Source organism: Eubalaena glacialis, chromosome 10, assembly GCF_028564815.1.
Source record: "Eubalaena glacialis isolate mEubGla1 chromosome 10, mEubGla1.1.hap2.+ XY, whole genome shotgun sequence".
In the NCBI taxonomy this organism is placed as follows: Eukaryota; Metazoa; Chordata; class Mammalia; order Artiodactyla; family Balaenidae; genus Eubalaena; species Eubalaena glacialis.
Window position 1 is genome coordinate 22,985,070 of NC_083725.1, and position 17,299 is coordinate 23,002,368.

Consider the following 17,299-nt stretch of genomic DNA (forward strand, 5'->3'; position numbering starts at 1 on the left):
CCACTCTTCATCGCGGTGCGCGTGCCTCTCACTGTCGCGGCCTCTCGTTGCAGAGCACAAGCTCCAGACGCGCAGGCTCAGTAGTTGTGGCTCACGGGCCCAGTTGCTCCATGGCATGTGGGATCTTCCCAGACCAGGGCTCGAACCCGTGTCCCCTGCATTAGCAGGCAGATTCTCAACCACTGCGCCACCAGGGAAGCCCAGTCAGGCTATCTTTTAAAGTACCTGGTAGATCATTTGCGGGCCAACAGTTCTGTATCTTATTATAGTAGATATAAATTTACTATATGGAAGTTGTAAAATCTACATAGCAGATTTCAATTAATAGACACAGAATGGTAGTAAATTCATAGAGTAAATTCACAGTTGAAGCATTCTGCTATCAAAATCAACAGGCCAAGAGGCACATACTGCCTTTTGGAATCAAGCCCAAATGTGAGACATAGTTTGACCTTAAGCCAATAGTAATGCTAACCTTCCTCAACTGCATTTTGTAACAGAACAGGAATAGAAGCTACTGAAGATTAAGACTGTGTAGAATAAGAACTAAGACTCCCTTGTGATTCCATTGGGCATTTAACTTGCAATTATTGGCATAGAGATAAAAATTAAATTCTGGAGCCTCAAGAAAAACATCAGGTAATGTTCTCTAATTTCTGTAAAACCACAGAACCTTGGTTCTGCTTAGGTAATATTCTAAAATTGGAATGTACTGTAATTCTCATTTTATACTTAACTCGTAATCAAAAGTCATCATAAATATTTAGCGTACATTAAATAAGATCTTAGAAAGTTCATCAGTTTATAGGTACCACTGTAGTTTATTCTTTACCCTTTAACCACTTTTTGCAAAGTGCTACATGATCCCATAAAATAAGTAAATTAACTTTGATCAAGCAGACTTCACTCTGGATTAGCTCCCCCTGCTGTGTATTCGCATAGCACACATTTTCCACTAGAATATAAATTTTTCTGTGAGAGCAGAGACTGTCTTCTTCACCATGGTTAATCCTAATTAATTCTTCATTTCCAGAATCAAGATTGAATAAAGAAACCATTCTGTTACTGTGTGTATATGTGTGTGTAAGTGTGCCACAATCTCTAGTATGTGTTTTAAGTAGTGTAGCAAAAGAAGCATGGAGTCAAACAGAACTGAGAATGAGTTTGAATCCTTGGCTCTGCCAGTTACTAGTTACCTAATTAATGTTAAGTGACCCTGAGAAAAGTTAATTTTTATGTTGGTTGAGTTCCTTCTATTTGTAAAGAGACAATAATATCATCTACCTCAGGATTAAAGGAATTACACAAAGCCTGACATCCAGCAGGTACCCAATGAAAGTTTGTTTTTATCTTCTCTGCTTTCCCTCTTTTTTTAACCCATAATTGAAAAATAAAATTTTAGGAAGAATTTTAGGAAGTACAAAATAAGCTTTAGTATTAAATGAAATGGTTTGACCAAAGTGGTAAATCTCAAAGGATGATGAGTAGATTATGAAAGACATGGTCACCCAGGTATCCACATCCTGATTAAAAGACACAATCAAGATTGGCTTGCTCATACTGTAAAGAGACTCTCACATATTTTTCTTAACCCTATCTTCATCATCTGCAAAAAGAAAAATTACCACTGAAGATATATTTTGAAATGTCAACTATGGAGCAAAATGTGTGGGCAAAGTTAATTTAACCATTGCAGGTAAATAAAATATAATTAAATTTTATCATAATGCCTCTCTCTACAAATATAGATTAAGAGGTAAATGTCATGATAATTCTGCAGGTCTGGATCAGTGTTTCTCAATTAGAACCCTGTTAAAAATCAAGGGAGAAAAGAATATTACTATATTCCACTATATACACACCCTTTGCAACAGTTCTTGGAAACCTAGAAAAAGACGCTGGTATAGAAGCTAACTTAGAAGCCAAGGTTATTAGAAGTGGTGTATAGTACAGCAAGTAGACCCAACTCAATCCAAGGCAAGCCCAACCCATGAGCTAAATATTGACTAAAATTAGTTGAAATGAAAAATATGGTGCTAATCTACATAAGTACTATATGTTTGGTTTGTTTGTTTATTTTGTTTTCGTGTTTGAGTAAATAGGTTTTTTTTTCCCTTGCAATAGTTTGGTAAGTTACTAGGAAATTGTCCATTTCATCTACATTTTCAAATTTATTCGTGTAAAGGATTCATAGTGTTTTTAATCATCTTTGTACTCTCTGCTGAGCTCTAGTTATTACCCCTTTTCATTTCTAATCATTTGCATCCTTTTTTCTTAAGTAATTATATCAAAGGATTATCTATTTTAACAGTCTTTTCAAAAAACCAACATTTGTTTTTATTATCCTCTGTCATTATTTTTGTTTCCTATGCTATCAGTTCTTGATTTTTATTACTTCTCCCTTCAATTCTGGGTTAGTTCTTATTTTCATTCTAACTTCCTTCCCGTCTCACTTTGTTTCTTAATTTTCCACTTTATCTCTTTTCTAATATAAGTATTTATAGTTATAACTAGCCCTCAAAGTACTATTTTAGCTGCAACTCACAAGCTATATAATGTTTTCATTATTATTCCACTTTAAGTATTTTTAAATTTCTATTTTGACTTATAATTTGTCCCATGAAGTATTTAGAAGTCTGCATTTTAATTACCAAATCTATGAAGTCTTCTTATCTCTTTGTTATTTCTAACTTATTAATATTGAGGTCAGAAATATAGTTCCTATCTTCTACTAAATCAAGTATAAACAGAGCTATCTTTATGTCAAGGTCCTCAGCATGATGCCATTCAACTATCCTACCCTATATACCTCTATTCCCCAAAACAAACATCTTGTCCCAGTCAAGCCAGGCTTATCACCATCTTTCAGCAACTTTAAGTTTGTTCCTGCCTCTACATCTCCATTTATTTTTAATTGGATGAACTGCTATCTTCTTTTCATCACTGAGCATGCTTTTTGTGTCATGATCATTAAGCTGCTCCCCTAGCTGCCTTTCTCCCTTTGATGTATTATCTTTAAATCCTTAGATTATTTATTTTGGAGGTCCTTTAGGGTTCTTCTAAAATTTTTACATGTTTTAAAATCTTAAACTTATATTAAGATTTTAGATTCAGCAATGAATTTGTGTAAATATTATTTTCCTTTATGTGCTTTTTTTCACATGTTTTAATGTTTGTGTCATGAGCATGTATTGCATTGATAGTCAATGGAAAGAATAAATATTTTTTAAATTTCTATTTGAGTTAATATATTTCCCCCAGTGCTTCCTAGTCTATTTTCTTCAAGTTTTTTTCCTTTTCCAACCATCTGCTCCTCTCACTAGAGAATAGTAATATTTTTGAGAACTAACTACACAGCATATATACTCTGAGTCCTTTGCTCATATTCTTATTTAATCATCAGAACAGCTTTGTCTGAGAAGCTTTATAATTACCCCTATTACCGATGAGGAAGCTGAAGCAGAAACATGTAAGTGACTTTTTCAAGGTCACACAGCTAAAATATAGTAAAGACAGTTTGAACCTGGGTCCATCTGACAATGGAGCCAATGTGCTTAACTACTATACCACACTGGTTTCAAGAGTTTCTAGATTCTCTAGGTATTGGGATGGTTGCCAGGTAACTAAGCAAAGAGCTTATTGAATTGGAACCAGTTCAATACTCTTCTAAGATATTCTGAAGATTAAATTCAGTAATTAGTGTCCTATACTGTGGTGGTCAAGAGAAAATTTCTTTTGGTAATGTAGATAGGTAATCAGATAGACAAACACTACCATATGCTATCTTTGATGAATGTTTCAATCAAAAATTTTTAATCAGGGGCTTCCCTGGTGGCGCAGTGGTTGAGAATCTGCCTGCCAATGCAGGGGACACGGGTTCGAGCCCTGGTCTGGGAGGATCCCACATGCCACGGAGCGGCTGGGCCCGTGAGCCACAACTACTGAGCCTGCGCGTCTGGAGCCTGTGCTCCGCAACAAGAGAGGCCGTGACAGTGAGGGGCACGCGCACTGCGATGAAGAGTGGCCCCCGCTTGCCGCAACTAGAGAAAGCCCTTGCACAGAAATGAAGACCCAACGCAGCCAAAAATAAATAAATAAATAAATAAATAAAAATTTTTAATCATAATACAAGGAAGAAATGCATTTTTCATATGAGAACCAGGTCTTGAGAAGAAAGGACCTTTCTTTTAGAGTCTAGTGCTTATTAAGAGCTTTTTTATAACTGAAATTTAACTGAGGAAAAAGTTTATAATACACTGGAGAATTTGTAGAGGAATTTCTACTGCATAAAGGGCAAGTAATATCTTAGATATCCCTCCTTGTTTCTCCTTTCTTCCTTCCAACTCTATTCACTAACTCACCTGTAGGTAAGAGGTTGAATCATCAAAAATCCTCCATGCCTGTACACAGAAGGTGGGTAATCCATCCTTTCCTCCTTTTTCCCACTCTTTCACATTTTGAAAACATTGAAAAAATTTTTTTCTATAATAATAATAGCTACCATTTATTGAATATCCACCATATGCCATGCATTGTTAAGCAATGTTTGTATTATCTCCAATTTTCACAACCTTCCTTATAGATGAGAAATCAGTACTCAGAGAAGCGGTTCTTTGATTTACCCAAGGTCACAAACCTCTAACCAATGGGATAGTGATTACATTGGAAGGAGGAAAGGAGGAACCAGGAGGAATAGTTAAGATATTACTTGCCATTAATCACACAGCAGAATTGGGGTTCAGACCCAAATGTATTTGACTCCACTAATCTATGTTGCCACCCAAATTGCTTGGCTCTGAAAAGCCAAAAACAGAGAACTCAGCAGCTTAATCCTTGAAGTGGCACTAAAATTCATTAACCTTCTATGAGATATTAAATGTATAAATGATCATATCCTAACTTACTAAAATCACTTTTTATTCTGTAATTTATTTTTTCGGGAGTAGGATATAACTATAAGTAATATAACTAAAATGTATAATATAAGAAAATATCCAGCATTAAAATATTATAAATGTATTATGATATATAAGTCTTGGGGATATAATATACAACATTATGACTATAATAAAAAATACTGGGCTTCCCTGGTGACGCAGTGGTTGAGAATCTGCCTGCTAATGCAGGGGACACGGGTTCGAGCCCTGGTCTGGGAAGATCCCACATGCCGCGGAGCAACTAGGCCCGTGAGCCACGACTACTGAGCCTGCGCGTCTGGAGCCTGTGCTCCGCAACAAGAGAGGCCACGATAGTGAGAGGCCCGCGCACCGCGATGAAGAGTGGCCCCCGCTTGCCACAACTAGAGAAAGCCCTAGCACAGAAACGAAGACCCAACATAGCAATCAATCAATAAAATAAATCTTTAAAAAAAAAAAAAAATACTGTACTAGTATATTTGAAAGTTGTTAAGAGAGTAGATCCTAAAAGTTTTCATTAAAAGCAAAAAAAATTTGTAATTATACAAGATGATGGATGATAACTAAACTCAAGTACTAATCATTTCACAATATATATGTATGTCAAGTCATTACGCTGTACACCTTGAACTTACACAGTGTTGTATGTCAGTTATATCACAACAAAAACTGGAAAAAAAATTATAAGTATAAATTCTGACCCCCTTATGCTATTATTTTAAGAATTAATAAATGATTTAAATGTCTTATAAATTCCATTAATGAACACAACCGAAACACCATGGTTAGAAATGAGAATTCTTTTGTCGTTATGAAATTAACAAGTAAATTATTTATCCCTACTAATAAGGTAAATTGTAAGAATTTTCTCTTACCACTGAATGTATTTAGTTATCCTGGCAGAGATTTCTTAGAATAGTTGGCACTGTTTTTGTTCTGATGACACAGTTGCCTACAGTAGTTTTGTTATGCAGTCCCAGGAAACATGTCCAGGAAGCAGAAATCAAATCATATTTGAAAACTTTGTTTCTGGTGCATTATATTATATTACAAAACTGATTAAGTTTTGTAATATAATATAATCTATTATAATAAAAAAGCACCTGAAATCAAAATTTAAATGAATGATTTTTTTACCCTACTATTATTTAGAGTCTTATAACTAAATATTTGTTCATTTATATTAGAAGCATTATGACAATATAACTTGCCTGTGACTACCCAATAGTTACACAGAAAATAATCATATAGTTTTGTTCATAGGGGATTTTAAGAACTAAACTTACTTACTGTTTAATTTCACTTTCTAAAACTTTTTTTTTTTGGCTTAGACTAATTATTGTGCATTAGACAGTGTAATGGGTTCATTCATATATCATGACAAATCAATTCAACAAAAATTCATTGAGTATCATTTACAAGGCACTGTTAAGCTCTAAGGAAGGATAAAAGGATGAATAAATTCTGAAAGAGACATGGTAGCAACTATGAGATAAAGCAGGGAAAGTAAGATCAATACTGTAATAAGGGTATAAAGTGCTGTGTAATCACAGTATGGGAGCATTTAATTCCCACTGAGTACACGTGTAATGGGAAAGTTGGAAAAGAAACTAACATTGATTATCTACACTGAAAATATCCCAGGTCTTTTTCTATAGACATTATTTTATTCAATCCATAGCAAATTGACAGGTATTTTTAAATTAGCTTAGTTTTTCAGAAACAGACTCACAGAAAACAAACTTATGGTTACCAAAGGGGAAAGGTGCGGGGGAGGGATAAATTGGGAGTTTGGGAATGACATATACACACTACTATACTTTAAAAATAGATAACCAACAAGGACCTATTTTATAACACAGGGAACTCTGCTCAATATTCTGTAATAACCTAAATGGGAAAAAAATTTGAAAAAGAATAGATACATGTATATGTATAACTGGAAAAAAAATAAGCTTAGTTTTTAAAAGACCCTGAATTTTTTTTTCTTTCAATATCTGTGATACATGATGCCTTAAATTCAAGTAAAAAGAAGAAATCTTGTCCCAAAATAAATAAAATTAAAACTCTGTAGGCTCTTAAAAGGCAAAATTAATATGATTAATTAATTAATCATTAATATGATTAATTAACTTGAACGGAATGAAGCAAAGCCAAAGCAGCAGTGTACTCTGCTGATTGCTCGTGCACCATCACGGCTCCTCCCCCCACGTCTTGGTGGAGTGTGCCTGAGCTTTGCAGCTTCTCTTGCAGCCATCAGGACTAAAGACTCATCCTCCCTCCAACCCTCCCTATCCCACCCCTCTAGGTGGTCACAAAGCACCGAGCTGATCTCCCTGTGCTATGCGGTTACTTCCCACTAGCTATCTATTTTACATTTGGTAGTGTATAGGGAGGGAGATGCAAGAGGGAAGAGATATGGGAACATATGTATATGTATAACTGATTCACTTTGTTATAAAGCAGAAACTAACGCACCATTGTAAAGCAATTATACTCCAATAAAGATGTTAAAAAAAAAAAAAAAGAAGCCTAATGGAGAAACTTTCTATTAGAATTAAGAAGAGATGGTATGAAACAGACAAAAGAAATAAACATTTAGTGATCTCTAAAAAAAAAAAAAAAAGACTCATCCTGAGGAATTACTTAGTAATATGCAGCCTCCAGGGCTTTGCACACCCTGTTTCCTCTGCCTCGAAAGCTTTCTTCCCCATCCCATCTGTACTGTTATCTGGTGACTACGCTTTCAGGCCTAATCTTAGACATCACCTCCACTGGGATATCTTCCCTGAATTTCCCCCACAGATACATACACACCTTCATCTGAATTCAGGGTCCCTCCTCAGTTCTCTAATTTCATCCTATTCTAACCCCATTGTAGGATATGTGAGGTGAGACTCTTGTCTTTTTCTCCACAAGTCTGCCATCACCTGGCAGGCAGGAATGGTATTTTGTTCAGCCCCTAGCACAGTAATGTTACATCATAGGCGCTCATTACAGATTGAAATGTGTCCCACCAAAAAAAGAGATATGTTGAAGTCCTAACTCCCAGTACCATGAAAACTGACCTCATTTGGAAATAGAATCATTGTGGATAAAATTAGTTAAGAATTTAATACTAGAGTAGGGTGGGCCCCTAATTCAATATGACTGGTGTCCTCATAGGACAGCCATGTGAAGACAGGGAGAAAGCAACATGCCACCGAAAGCAGAGATTAGAGCTACACAGCTGCAAGCCAAAGAAAGCCCCAGATTGCCAGCAAATGACCAGAAGCTAGGAAGAGGCAAGGAAGGATGCCCCTACAGGTTTCAGAGGGAGCATGGCCCTGCCGACACCTTGTTTTGGACTTCTAGCCTCCAGAACCGTGTGACAATAAATATCTGTTGTTTTAAGTGTCTAGATTTTGATACTTTGTTACTGCAGCCCTAGGAAAATAATGCAGTGCTCAATAAATATGAATGGATGGATGGATGACAGAATTTTTACCTAGATATGACAAATCTATGTCCATTCTCAGTTATATCTTCCTTCTAGCCTTGATCTAAGCAGAGCTTCTTTCATTTTATTTGGCCATTTGAACCTACAAGTTTGATTTGTCAGATTCTCAGATTTCTTTCTCCTCTTGTTCTCAAACACTCCAGATGCGATTTTCTGCCTGGCCATCTCCAATACTGAACATAACTGTATTCTATGAAAAAAAATTTGTACCCATACTTGCCTCTTTGTATACAGTCTGTATCTTTTTTTTTTAAATAATTTTTTTTCCATCTTAACCATTTTTTATAATTCTTTATTTTATTTATTTATTTTTGGCTGTGTTGGGTCTTCGTTTCTGTGCGAGGGCTTTCTCCAGTTGCGGCAAGCGGGAGCCACTCTTCTTCGCAGTGCGCGTGCCCCTCACTGTCGCGGCCTCTCTTGTTGCAGAGCACAGGCTCCAGACGCGCAGGCTCAGTAGTTGTGGCTCACGGGCCCAGTTGCTCTGCGGCACGTGGGATCCTCCCAGACCAGGGCTCGAACTCGTGTCCCCTGCATTGGCAGGCAGATTCTCAACCACTGCGCCACCAGGGAAGCCCTACAGTCTATATCTTGATAAATCTTTGTGCCTGCACTAAATTAGTGGGGAGTTTTTGTTTTGTTTTTTTTTTTTACTCTTAAGAAAACTAACCTGAGGATGTGCATATCTCAATATCTAAGACAGAGGAGCAATGGAGTGTGAGATTCTGCTCTGTATGTAAGCTACTTAGAAGAGCCTCTTGCCATGGATGTACGTGGTGGCATGCTGTTTGAGCTGGCTGATTTTGTGTCTTGCTACCATTTAGTGGCAATTTAGTGCGGTGGCCAATAGCTTGGGCTTTGTTTTCAAGTAGAGCTGGTATCAAATCCAGTTCTGCCACTTAAAACCTTGAGTAAGGTATTTAACCTTAGTATTCTTCACATTCCTCATATGTAAAATGGGATGATAGTGATGTCAAAATTCTGAGTTATTATAAGAAAATAATGATATAACATATCAAGTTCTTAGTATGGTTCATGTAGTAGAGTCAATAAAAGTTATTATTATATGGGCAAGAAAAATTCTTTCCATTTAGAATCAAAATCAAATTATTTTGTAAAGCAGCATCCTCTGGAATAAAAACTGAATTGTGTTATAAATGAAAAGTATAAATCTATCATGGAAAAAATTTTTAATTCTGCCCCAAAATACAAGAAGGAAAATGGAAAAAATCCTACCCCCCTCCCCACCCCGCCATGGACACATAGCTTTATTATTGAGTCAAACGACTCATCCGCTCTTTTTTTTTTTTTTTTTTCCTTTAAACAGGCTAAAAAGAGAGATGAGATTATCCAACTCTTAAGAAAACAAAGAGAAGAAAGGATCTCGGTGAGACTGATAGTGAGGCATTCAGATAAACCTCTGGGCGGGGCGGGGTGGGGGGGGTGGGGGGGGGTGATGTGAACTATGGCAAATTCTGAGAGGTTTTATAGCTTTACTCCTTAAATCTAGGTGCCCATGGTCCAGAGCCTTTTATATGCTGGATGGGGCAGGGCATAGACATTAGATAATCTGACAATCCTTGATAAACCAAAGATATCTCCACAGTGTGCAACTCTGCTGGCACAGAAATGGTGCTCTTGTCTCTGGGCTTATTGTCACATGTTATAAAGCCGTAGGATATTAACATGGGCTACTTCATTGCTAGTATTTGTTTTAAAATGATTGATCTTGCTTAGATCCTACAAAAACAAATGCTAAATGAAGAGGAAAAAACAATAAAAGCAATAGCACCCCATACAGTTCTGGATGTACAAACGCACTCTCCTGAATGAACCCCAAATGCCCTAATCTGGACCATTTCTAACCCCACAGTCTCCAGATTTAAGAAGCTAGTCATTATAAACTCTGATAATTTTACCTCAGATTTTTTTCAAGTAAGTAAATTTCAGTCAATGCAAGAACTAAAAATTTTCCTTTTTTATTTTTATTTTGTTTTGTTTTAGAAAGAACTGGTTTCCCTTCCTTATAAACCAAAAGCCAAAGTACACAAAGCAAAGTAAGTTTACTTCTGTCAAAGAAGTGCTTCTTTTTTTTTTTTAATCAGTTTGCTCCCTACCTTCAAATCTTCTAAAAACCCACCGTTTTAGAGATTTCTTGCCTTGAGAAAACTTTCTTCTGCTCATCTACATTAAAGCCTGTGCCCACTTACATGTCTGTGCAACATGCAATTATAAACTGGTGCAAACAGGAGAGTAGATCAACCTTGAGTCTGTACACATTCTCTTCCCCTCCTTTCTCATCCTGGGTGATTGTATTCACCTGCCATCACTCCCCTTCAGCACCCCTATCCCCTACCCACACCTAGCCCTGCCATCTTTGGCAGATCAGCAGGTCTTCTAGATTATTGACTCTCATACCACCAAAGGCATACCTAAGCTTGCTAAATCTAAGTTCATGTAGCAAGGGCTCTAGCTTCACAGTGACGGGTTAATAGCCTTATCCGTGGAATAACGTTAGAGCAGCACCAGGCACATGGTCCAGAAGAGTTTAAAGGAAACCGGCTATCACTGGTTAATCACGAAAGAATCCCTAATAAAAAATGTAAATGTCTTCATTTTTGTATTCTGATTGAAACCCAATGTGGCTAACTCGACATTAATTTGACAGATATTTATTTGCATACTACATTCAGGGAAAAACAAAAAGTAATAGAATTTTTATTCTTATCTCATTGGTATTGAGGCCGACTTCCTTGAATGTTATCAGATGTTATTAATGAAAAATTAATATGTCTATGCTGATTTTTAAAACTTCTGAAAAAATGGAAAGATCACTTAATCACCTGGCTATATTGTCTACACAATGTTCCACAACTTAATTTCTTGCTTTTCAGATAGATGATTTGACTTAGCTTCTAAGGGTGAAGCAAAACTAGTCCAGTCAAAAGTTCACTTATGTGATTCAAATAATGAAGATTGCTACTTGAATTGTATCAACAGATCTGTCTGGGTACCTTAGATTTCTGTGCATATTTTATATCAGAACAGTCCTGTTACTACCCATGTAGATTCACCTAAGAGTAAAACATTATTTCACAACTTGAACAGATAATTCCCTTAATGATTTAAGTGCTTACCTAATTCCTTTTGTATACCAGGTTGGCCTCCCTCCTCTGTCCTGAAGCCTTGAATTCCATTCCATTTCACTGTGACATCTTCTTCCCCTGAGCTTCTTACACAGTTACTGTCTGCACCATTCTTTTGGCAGTTAGTCATGCACTACTTTGTGCCCATATTTTATAATTATTCAACTCTTATTATCTCTTAAGTTGTTATTTAACTTTTCACATATTTTTTACTCGTCTATGACTATATGGTAAGTTCCGTGAGAAACTGGGTCACCCAAAGTGCCTAGCACACTGCCTCCATGTAGGAATTCAGAAAATATTTGTAACCCCCCCCAAAAAAATTTTTTTTTGCCCATGCCAAGTGGCTTCCAGGATCTTAGTTCCCCAACAGGGATTGAACCTGGGCCCGACGGCGAAAGCACCAAGTCCTAACCACTGGACCACCAGGGAATTCCCTGTAACAAAAAATTTTAGCTAAAAAATGTCATGTAGTTCAGCAGTAGCTAATTTAGAAAGTGGTGTTTCTATACTGTACATTAATTTGTAAACATTTTTAAATTTGTGAAATATCTTAAACACGATTTTATTTTAATTTTGCCCTCTTTTTCCTCCCTCCATCCTTTCCTGTCTACCCAAACCTTCCCCACATATACAGATACGCCCTTACCATCACCCCTTCATCAGATCTTAGGATACTCCAGGTCCCCTTCTGTCAGAAAGAAAGAACTAGAAAGTGTGTACATAGTAAAGTTTCAGTGGCACTATGTTTTTTTATCCAATATTTGCACTGTAAAAGAGGGCTGACAAGAAGGAACAATGGGTCATCCAAAGAAATCAATCACCAATGATGAAATCTCAGAAGTTTGACTCAGGTGAGCACAGTATATTTAAGTTTAGGAAGTCTGCTCCCGTGTCCTTCAAGTCACACTTCACAGTGGAATGACCACTCCTCCCACAAAGAAGTTTACACTTGATTGCAAAATCTAAGGCATAGTCAGAATGCAAGACAGTAAATCTTTATTGGAGAAACTTTCAAAAGTTTTTTTCATGCCATGTTGTGTTCACAACTACAGGGTTCTGTGTATTGGAACTGATTCATGTTACTGCCAACAGGAAAGTGATTTCAGAGTCAGATAAAGAAGACAAAGAAGAAGTCAAAGCCTTGGACTAATTTGATTGACACATGGGAGAGGATGGCTCACTTAGATCTTCACTTTTGAAACAACCTGCTCTTACATCAGGATCATTGAACTCAGTTAAATTAGACAAAGAAATAAAAGTTAAATATGCAACACTTCTAGGAATTTTACCAGTTATTGAATACTTGTGTCTATTTTACTTAGTGAATATCACTGTATTTGGTACCACACAGTAATCGTCTCTCTCATCTTATACATTCACAAACTCCTATTTATCTTCTTTTCATTTGAAGGGTATTTCCAAAATTGCTGTATTTTATCTATGTTATGAATATCAGATAAACAAGAAACAGGGGCTTTATGTGCTTCAACTTGTAGACCACCAGTAAAAACAATTAATAAGGAAATAGAGATGAAAGGTCAGTCCTGAAAACTTTAAAGTCTTCTTGCAGTAAAAAAAAAAAAAATCCATTTCCCAATATTTGGTTTATTCAGTTTCTGGAACATGTCTGAAGTCAGAAGTGAATTGCTTCTAGTTCTATGAATAGCTGGCTCAACATTCCTTTGTCTTTTTTTTTTTTTTTTTTTTAAAGAGCAGGTTCTTATTAGTCATCAGCTTTATGCACATCAGTGTATACATGTCAATCCCAATCACCCAATTCATCACACCACCACCACCACCCACCGCCGCTTTCCCCCCTTGGTGTCCATACGTATGTTCTCTACATCTGTGTCTCAGTTTCTGCCCTGCAAACCGGTTCATCTGTACCATTTTTCTAGGTTCCACATATATGTGTTAATATACGATATTTGTTTTTCTCTTTCTGACTTACTTCACTCTGTATGACAGTCTCTAGATCCATCCACGTCTCTACAAATGACCCAATTTTGTTCCATTTTATGGCTCAGTAATATTCCATTGTATATATGTACCACATCTTCTTTATCCATTCATCTGTCGATGGGCATTTAGGTTGCTTCCATGACCTGGCTATTGTAAATAGTGCTGCAATGAACATTGGGGTGCATGTGTCTTTTTGAATTATGGTTTTCTCTGGGTATATGCCCAGTAGTGGGATTGCTGGGTCATATGGTAGTTCTATTTTTAGTTTTTTAAGGAACCTCCATACTGTTCTCCATAGTGGCTGCATCAATTTACATTCCCACCCACAGTGCAAGAGGGTTCCCTTTTCTCCACACCCTCTCCAGCATTTGTTGTTTGTAGATTTTCTGATGATGCCAATTCTAACTGGTGTGAGGTGATACCTCATTGTAGGTTTCTTTGTTCGTTTGTTTGTTTTTAATATTTATTTATTTATTTATTTTTGGCTGTGTTGGGTCTTCGTTTCTGTGCAAGGGCTTTCTCTAGTTGCGGCGAGCGGGGGCCACTCTTCATCGCGGTGCGCGGGCCTCTCACTGTCACGGCCTCTCTTGTTGCGGAGCACAAGCTCCAGACGCGCAGGCTCAGTAGTTGTGGCTCACGGGCCCAGTTGCTCCACGGCATGTGGGATCCCCCCAGACCAGGGCTCGAACCCGTGTCCCCTGCATTGGCAGGCAGATTCTCAACCACTGCGCCACCAGGGAAGCCCCTCATTGTAGTTTTGATTTGCATTTCTCTAATAATTAGTGATGTTGAGCAGCTTTTCATGTGCTTCTTGGCCATCTGTATGTTTTCTTTGGAGAAATGTCTATTTAGGTCTTCTGCCCATTTTTGGATTGGGTTGTTTGTTTTTTTAATATTGAGCTGCATGAGCTGTTTATATATTTTGGAGATTAATCCTTTTTCCATTGATTCGTTTGCAAATATTTTCTCCCATTCTGAGGGCTGTCTTTTGGTCTTGTTTATGGTTTCCTTTGCTGTGCAAAAGCTTTGAAGTTTCATTAGGTCCCATTTGTTTATTTTTGTTTTTATTTCCATTGCTCTAGGAGGAGGATCAAAAAAGATCTTGCGGTTCAACATTCCTTTGTCTTATACACATGGATGTAATCCCAGTGCCAATCTCCCTCACTTTCAAAGATCATTCCCTTTGGTATATATTGGAAAAGAGAAGGTTAAGACTTTGTCTCTTCTGCATTGTCCAACTGGCAGACCTACTCAGGGTTGTACACGCAGCTCCAGGGCTCCAGCTCTATTTAGGACCACCGTGCACTTCACTCCTGGCCTCCACCTGCAAGTCCTGGACGTAACCTCCGTACGATGCAGCTCCCATTCACAGTGCCAGCAGCGGAGCCAGTGACCCACTGGTCAGAACTTAATCATTAGGGACACACCAAACTGCAAGGGAGGCTGGGAAATAGTCTTTAATGGGGGTGGATGCGGGGACATCTGCCTAGTTAGAATTCAAGGACTCGATCACTAAAAGAAATGTTTCTGCCACAATACTATTTGGAGAAAAAATGTTTTGAACAGAAGGAAGGTAATCAGGCTTAGAGAAGGGAAATTTAGAAAGTTACAAAATTAGTAATCTCATCTCAGCATTATCAAGAATAAAAGTTACCCTGTCAGGGTGATGTTTTTCACTGCCAGACAGATAGCTCTCTCTTGTGAAGACAGACATAGCAGGCTATCAAAGCCTAAACTTTCAAACCATATAACTAATTCCCTTTGTTCTGATTGCATGCTCACTGAGAAATCTTCTTTCACCCAGAGGGAGAGTATGTGCTCAACAGGCCAAGGCAAACATTGGTATACCTGATGAGTCTATTTCTCAACAGGTAAATATATTAGTCTCTTAGACTGGGTTTGAGCTTGTCAAACTAAGGATTGGACCCCGGACCAAGACAATTTTACCAAGAAAAATTCTATGTTATGAGCCTTCTCAGCAACCAGTGTTCCCCCAGTGACACCTCTCTGCATTACCAAGTGTAATGGTCAGGTATTGCTGCAACAGTACTAAATAACAAAGTGATCTAAAACATTTATTATTGCTCACATATCTGTAGGTCAGCGGAGGATTTGGCTGATCTAAGTTTGGCCAGATAGCTCCGCTTCAGGCTGCAGGGCAGGTCTGCTTCTTGCTACATGTCTGTTGATTGACAGAGGCAGCTCTTCCTCACGTATCTTCTTCGGGATGTACCTGGACCAGTGGGATATCTGAGCTATGTTCCTCTCAGCGAGTGGCAGAGAAGCAAGAGAACAACAAAAACACGTGAGGCCATTACCAGTCTGGGCTCAGAAACTTCTGGCTCATTCTGTTGGCCAAACAAGTCACACGGTCAAACACAAGGACAAAGGATGGGGAAATATACTCTGCCCCTTTAGTAAGAAGAACTTCAAAGTCACACAGTAAAGGGTGTGGTTACAGGGTGGGGTGAAGAATTGGGGTCACTGTTGTAATCTGCATTAGGTTAACTGCATACCTTAACCAAGTCTATCTGGACCAAGGGCCAGGGTATCAGAGGGAGAACTCAGGGCACAATTTAATTATTTGGGCCAAGGTAACAGCTTCTCTAAGTTATAGCAGATGTTATAATTTTGGAAATAAATCCTTTGCAATTGACATTAAGTGCTCAGCTATCTGCACACTTACATATCTAGTTGCCTTATCAAACCTGCACAAGTTAAGGTAACTTTTATTGTTGCCAAGAGTTAATTGATTTAGGCAAAGAAACTTGCATCTGATGACAACTCAGGTGCTTCTATTCACCATATCAGCTCTCTCTTTGGTTGTTTTGATAATCAGGAATTTCTAAAAAGAATGTATTTTGGATGTGAAATGTTCTAATTCAGACATAAAGACAGGCTGTAAATGAACCTGCCATAAACGTCAGCCCTCTTCCTGCCAATGCTGCTGCTTTCTGCAGTAGCAGAGCTTCCCAGTATTACCAGCTGATACTGAAACAGATCCCCAGCCTGTGATCAATCAGGCCTGTTTGTCTAAAATTGCAGTGGCTCATTCTGAGACCAAAACTCAGAAGTCAGTGGCCCAGATGGGGCTTCTGCCGTGCTTCACAAGAGCATGGCACAGGGGAAAAGGCAAATCAGACCCACCTTCCAGCACTTAGTACTTTAGTTTTTGGACAGGAGGCTCACTTTATTATTTGAATATATTTGAAAACATTTTGTTTACAACAAGAAGTAAATGTAAAACACGACTATTGTGGGAGTTTAGAAAAAGGAGCACACATTGAGGGCTGGGTTGGTGAGGAAAGCTTTTCCAAAGGAAATGAGGTCACTCTTTCCTGGGGGAAAAGTGAGGGGGTCATCTCCTTTCTACCACAAGGCTGAACAATCACCTACACCCATGTGCCCTGCAAAAAGTACTATTATTTCCTTGCTGGGCTCAAGGACACCCTTTGGCTTCTGGGAAGTCCACTCTCCTCCCGCCCAGAACTCCAACTGAGCCACCTCTGGACGCTATCCACGCTGTCCCAAAATTTGCCTGGCCAGTGGTCACCTTGCCTACTTGAGCATCTGTTCTCTTCATCCGCCATTCCTTTCTCAGGTGTAGCCCTGAGTGCCTGGACAGCGGCCTACCGAGCCCTGGAAGGTCTCAGAGTTTGCCTCTCCCAACTGCGGAGCCTAGGATGCTGGGAAATTGGCTGTGCTCCTGAGGAGTGGGGGCAAGATGCGGTCCTGTTTTTAGCCACAGTGCGGTCTTCATCGGATTTCGGAGAAGC

The 17,299-nt window shown here is 38.3% G+C and overlaps 1 protein-coding gene across 1 annotated transcript in view; it reads left to right on the forward strand.

The window, feature by feature from the left end:
* Window positions 1–17,130, forward strand: part of HOATZ (HOATZ cilia and flagella associated protein) — a 29,063-nt gene extending 11,933 nt beyond the window's left edge. The window contains exons 4-5 of the mRNA XM_061203681.1: window positions 9,740–9,799; window positions 17,125–17,130. Coding sequence (XP_061059664.1) covers window positions 9,740–9,799; window positions 17,125–17,130 — 66 coding nt within the window. The remainder of the gene's footprint in view (window positions 1–9,739; window positions 9,800–17,124) is intronic.
* Window positions 17,131–17,299: the final 169 nt, after the last annotated feature.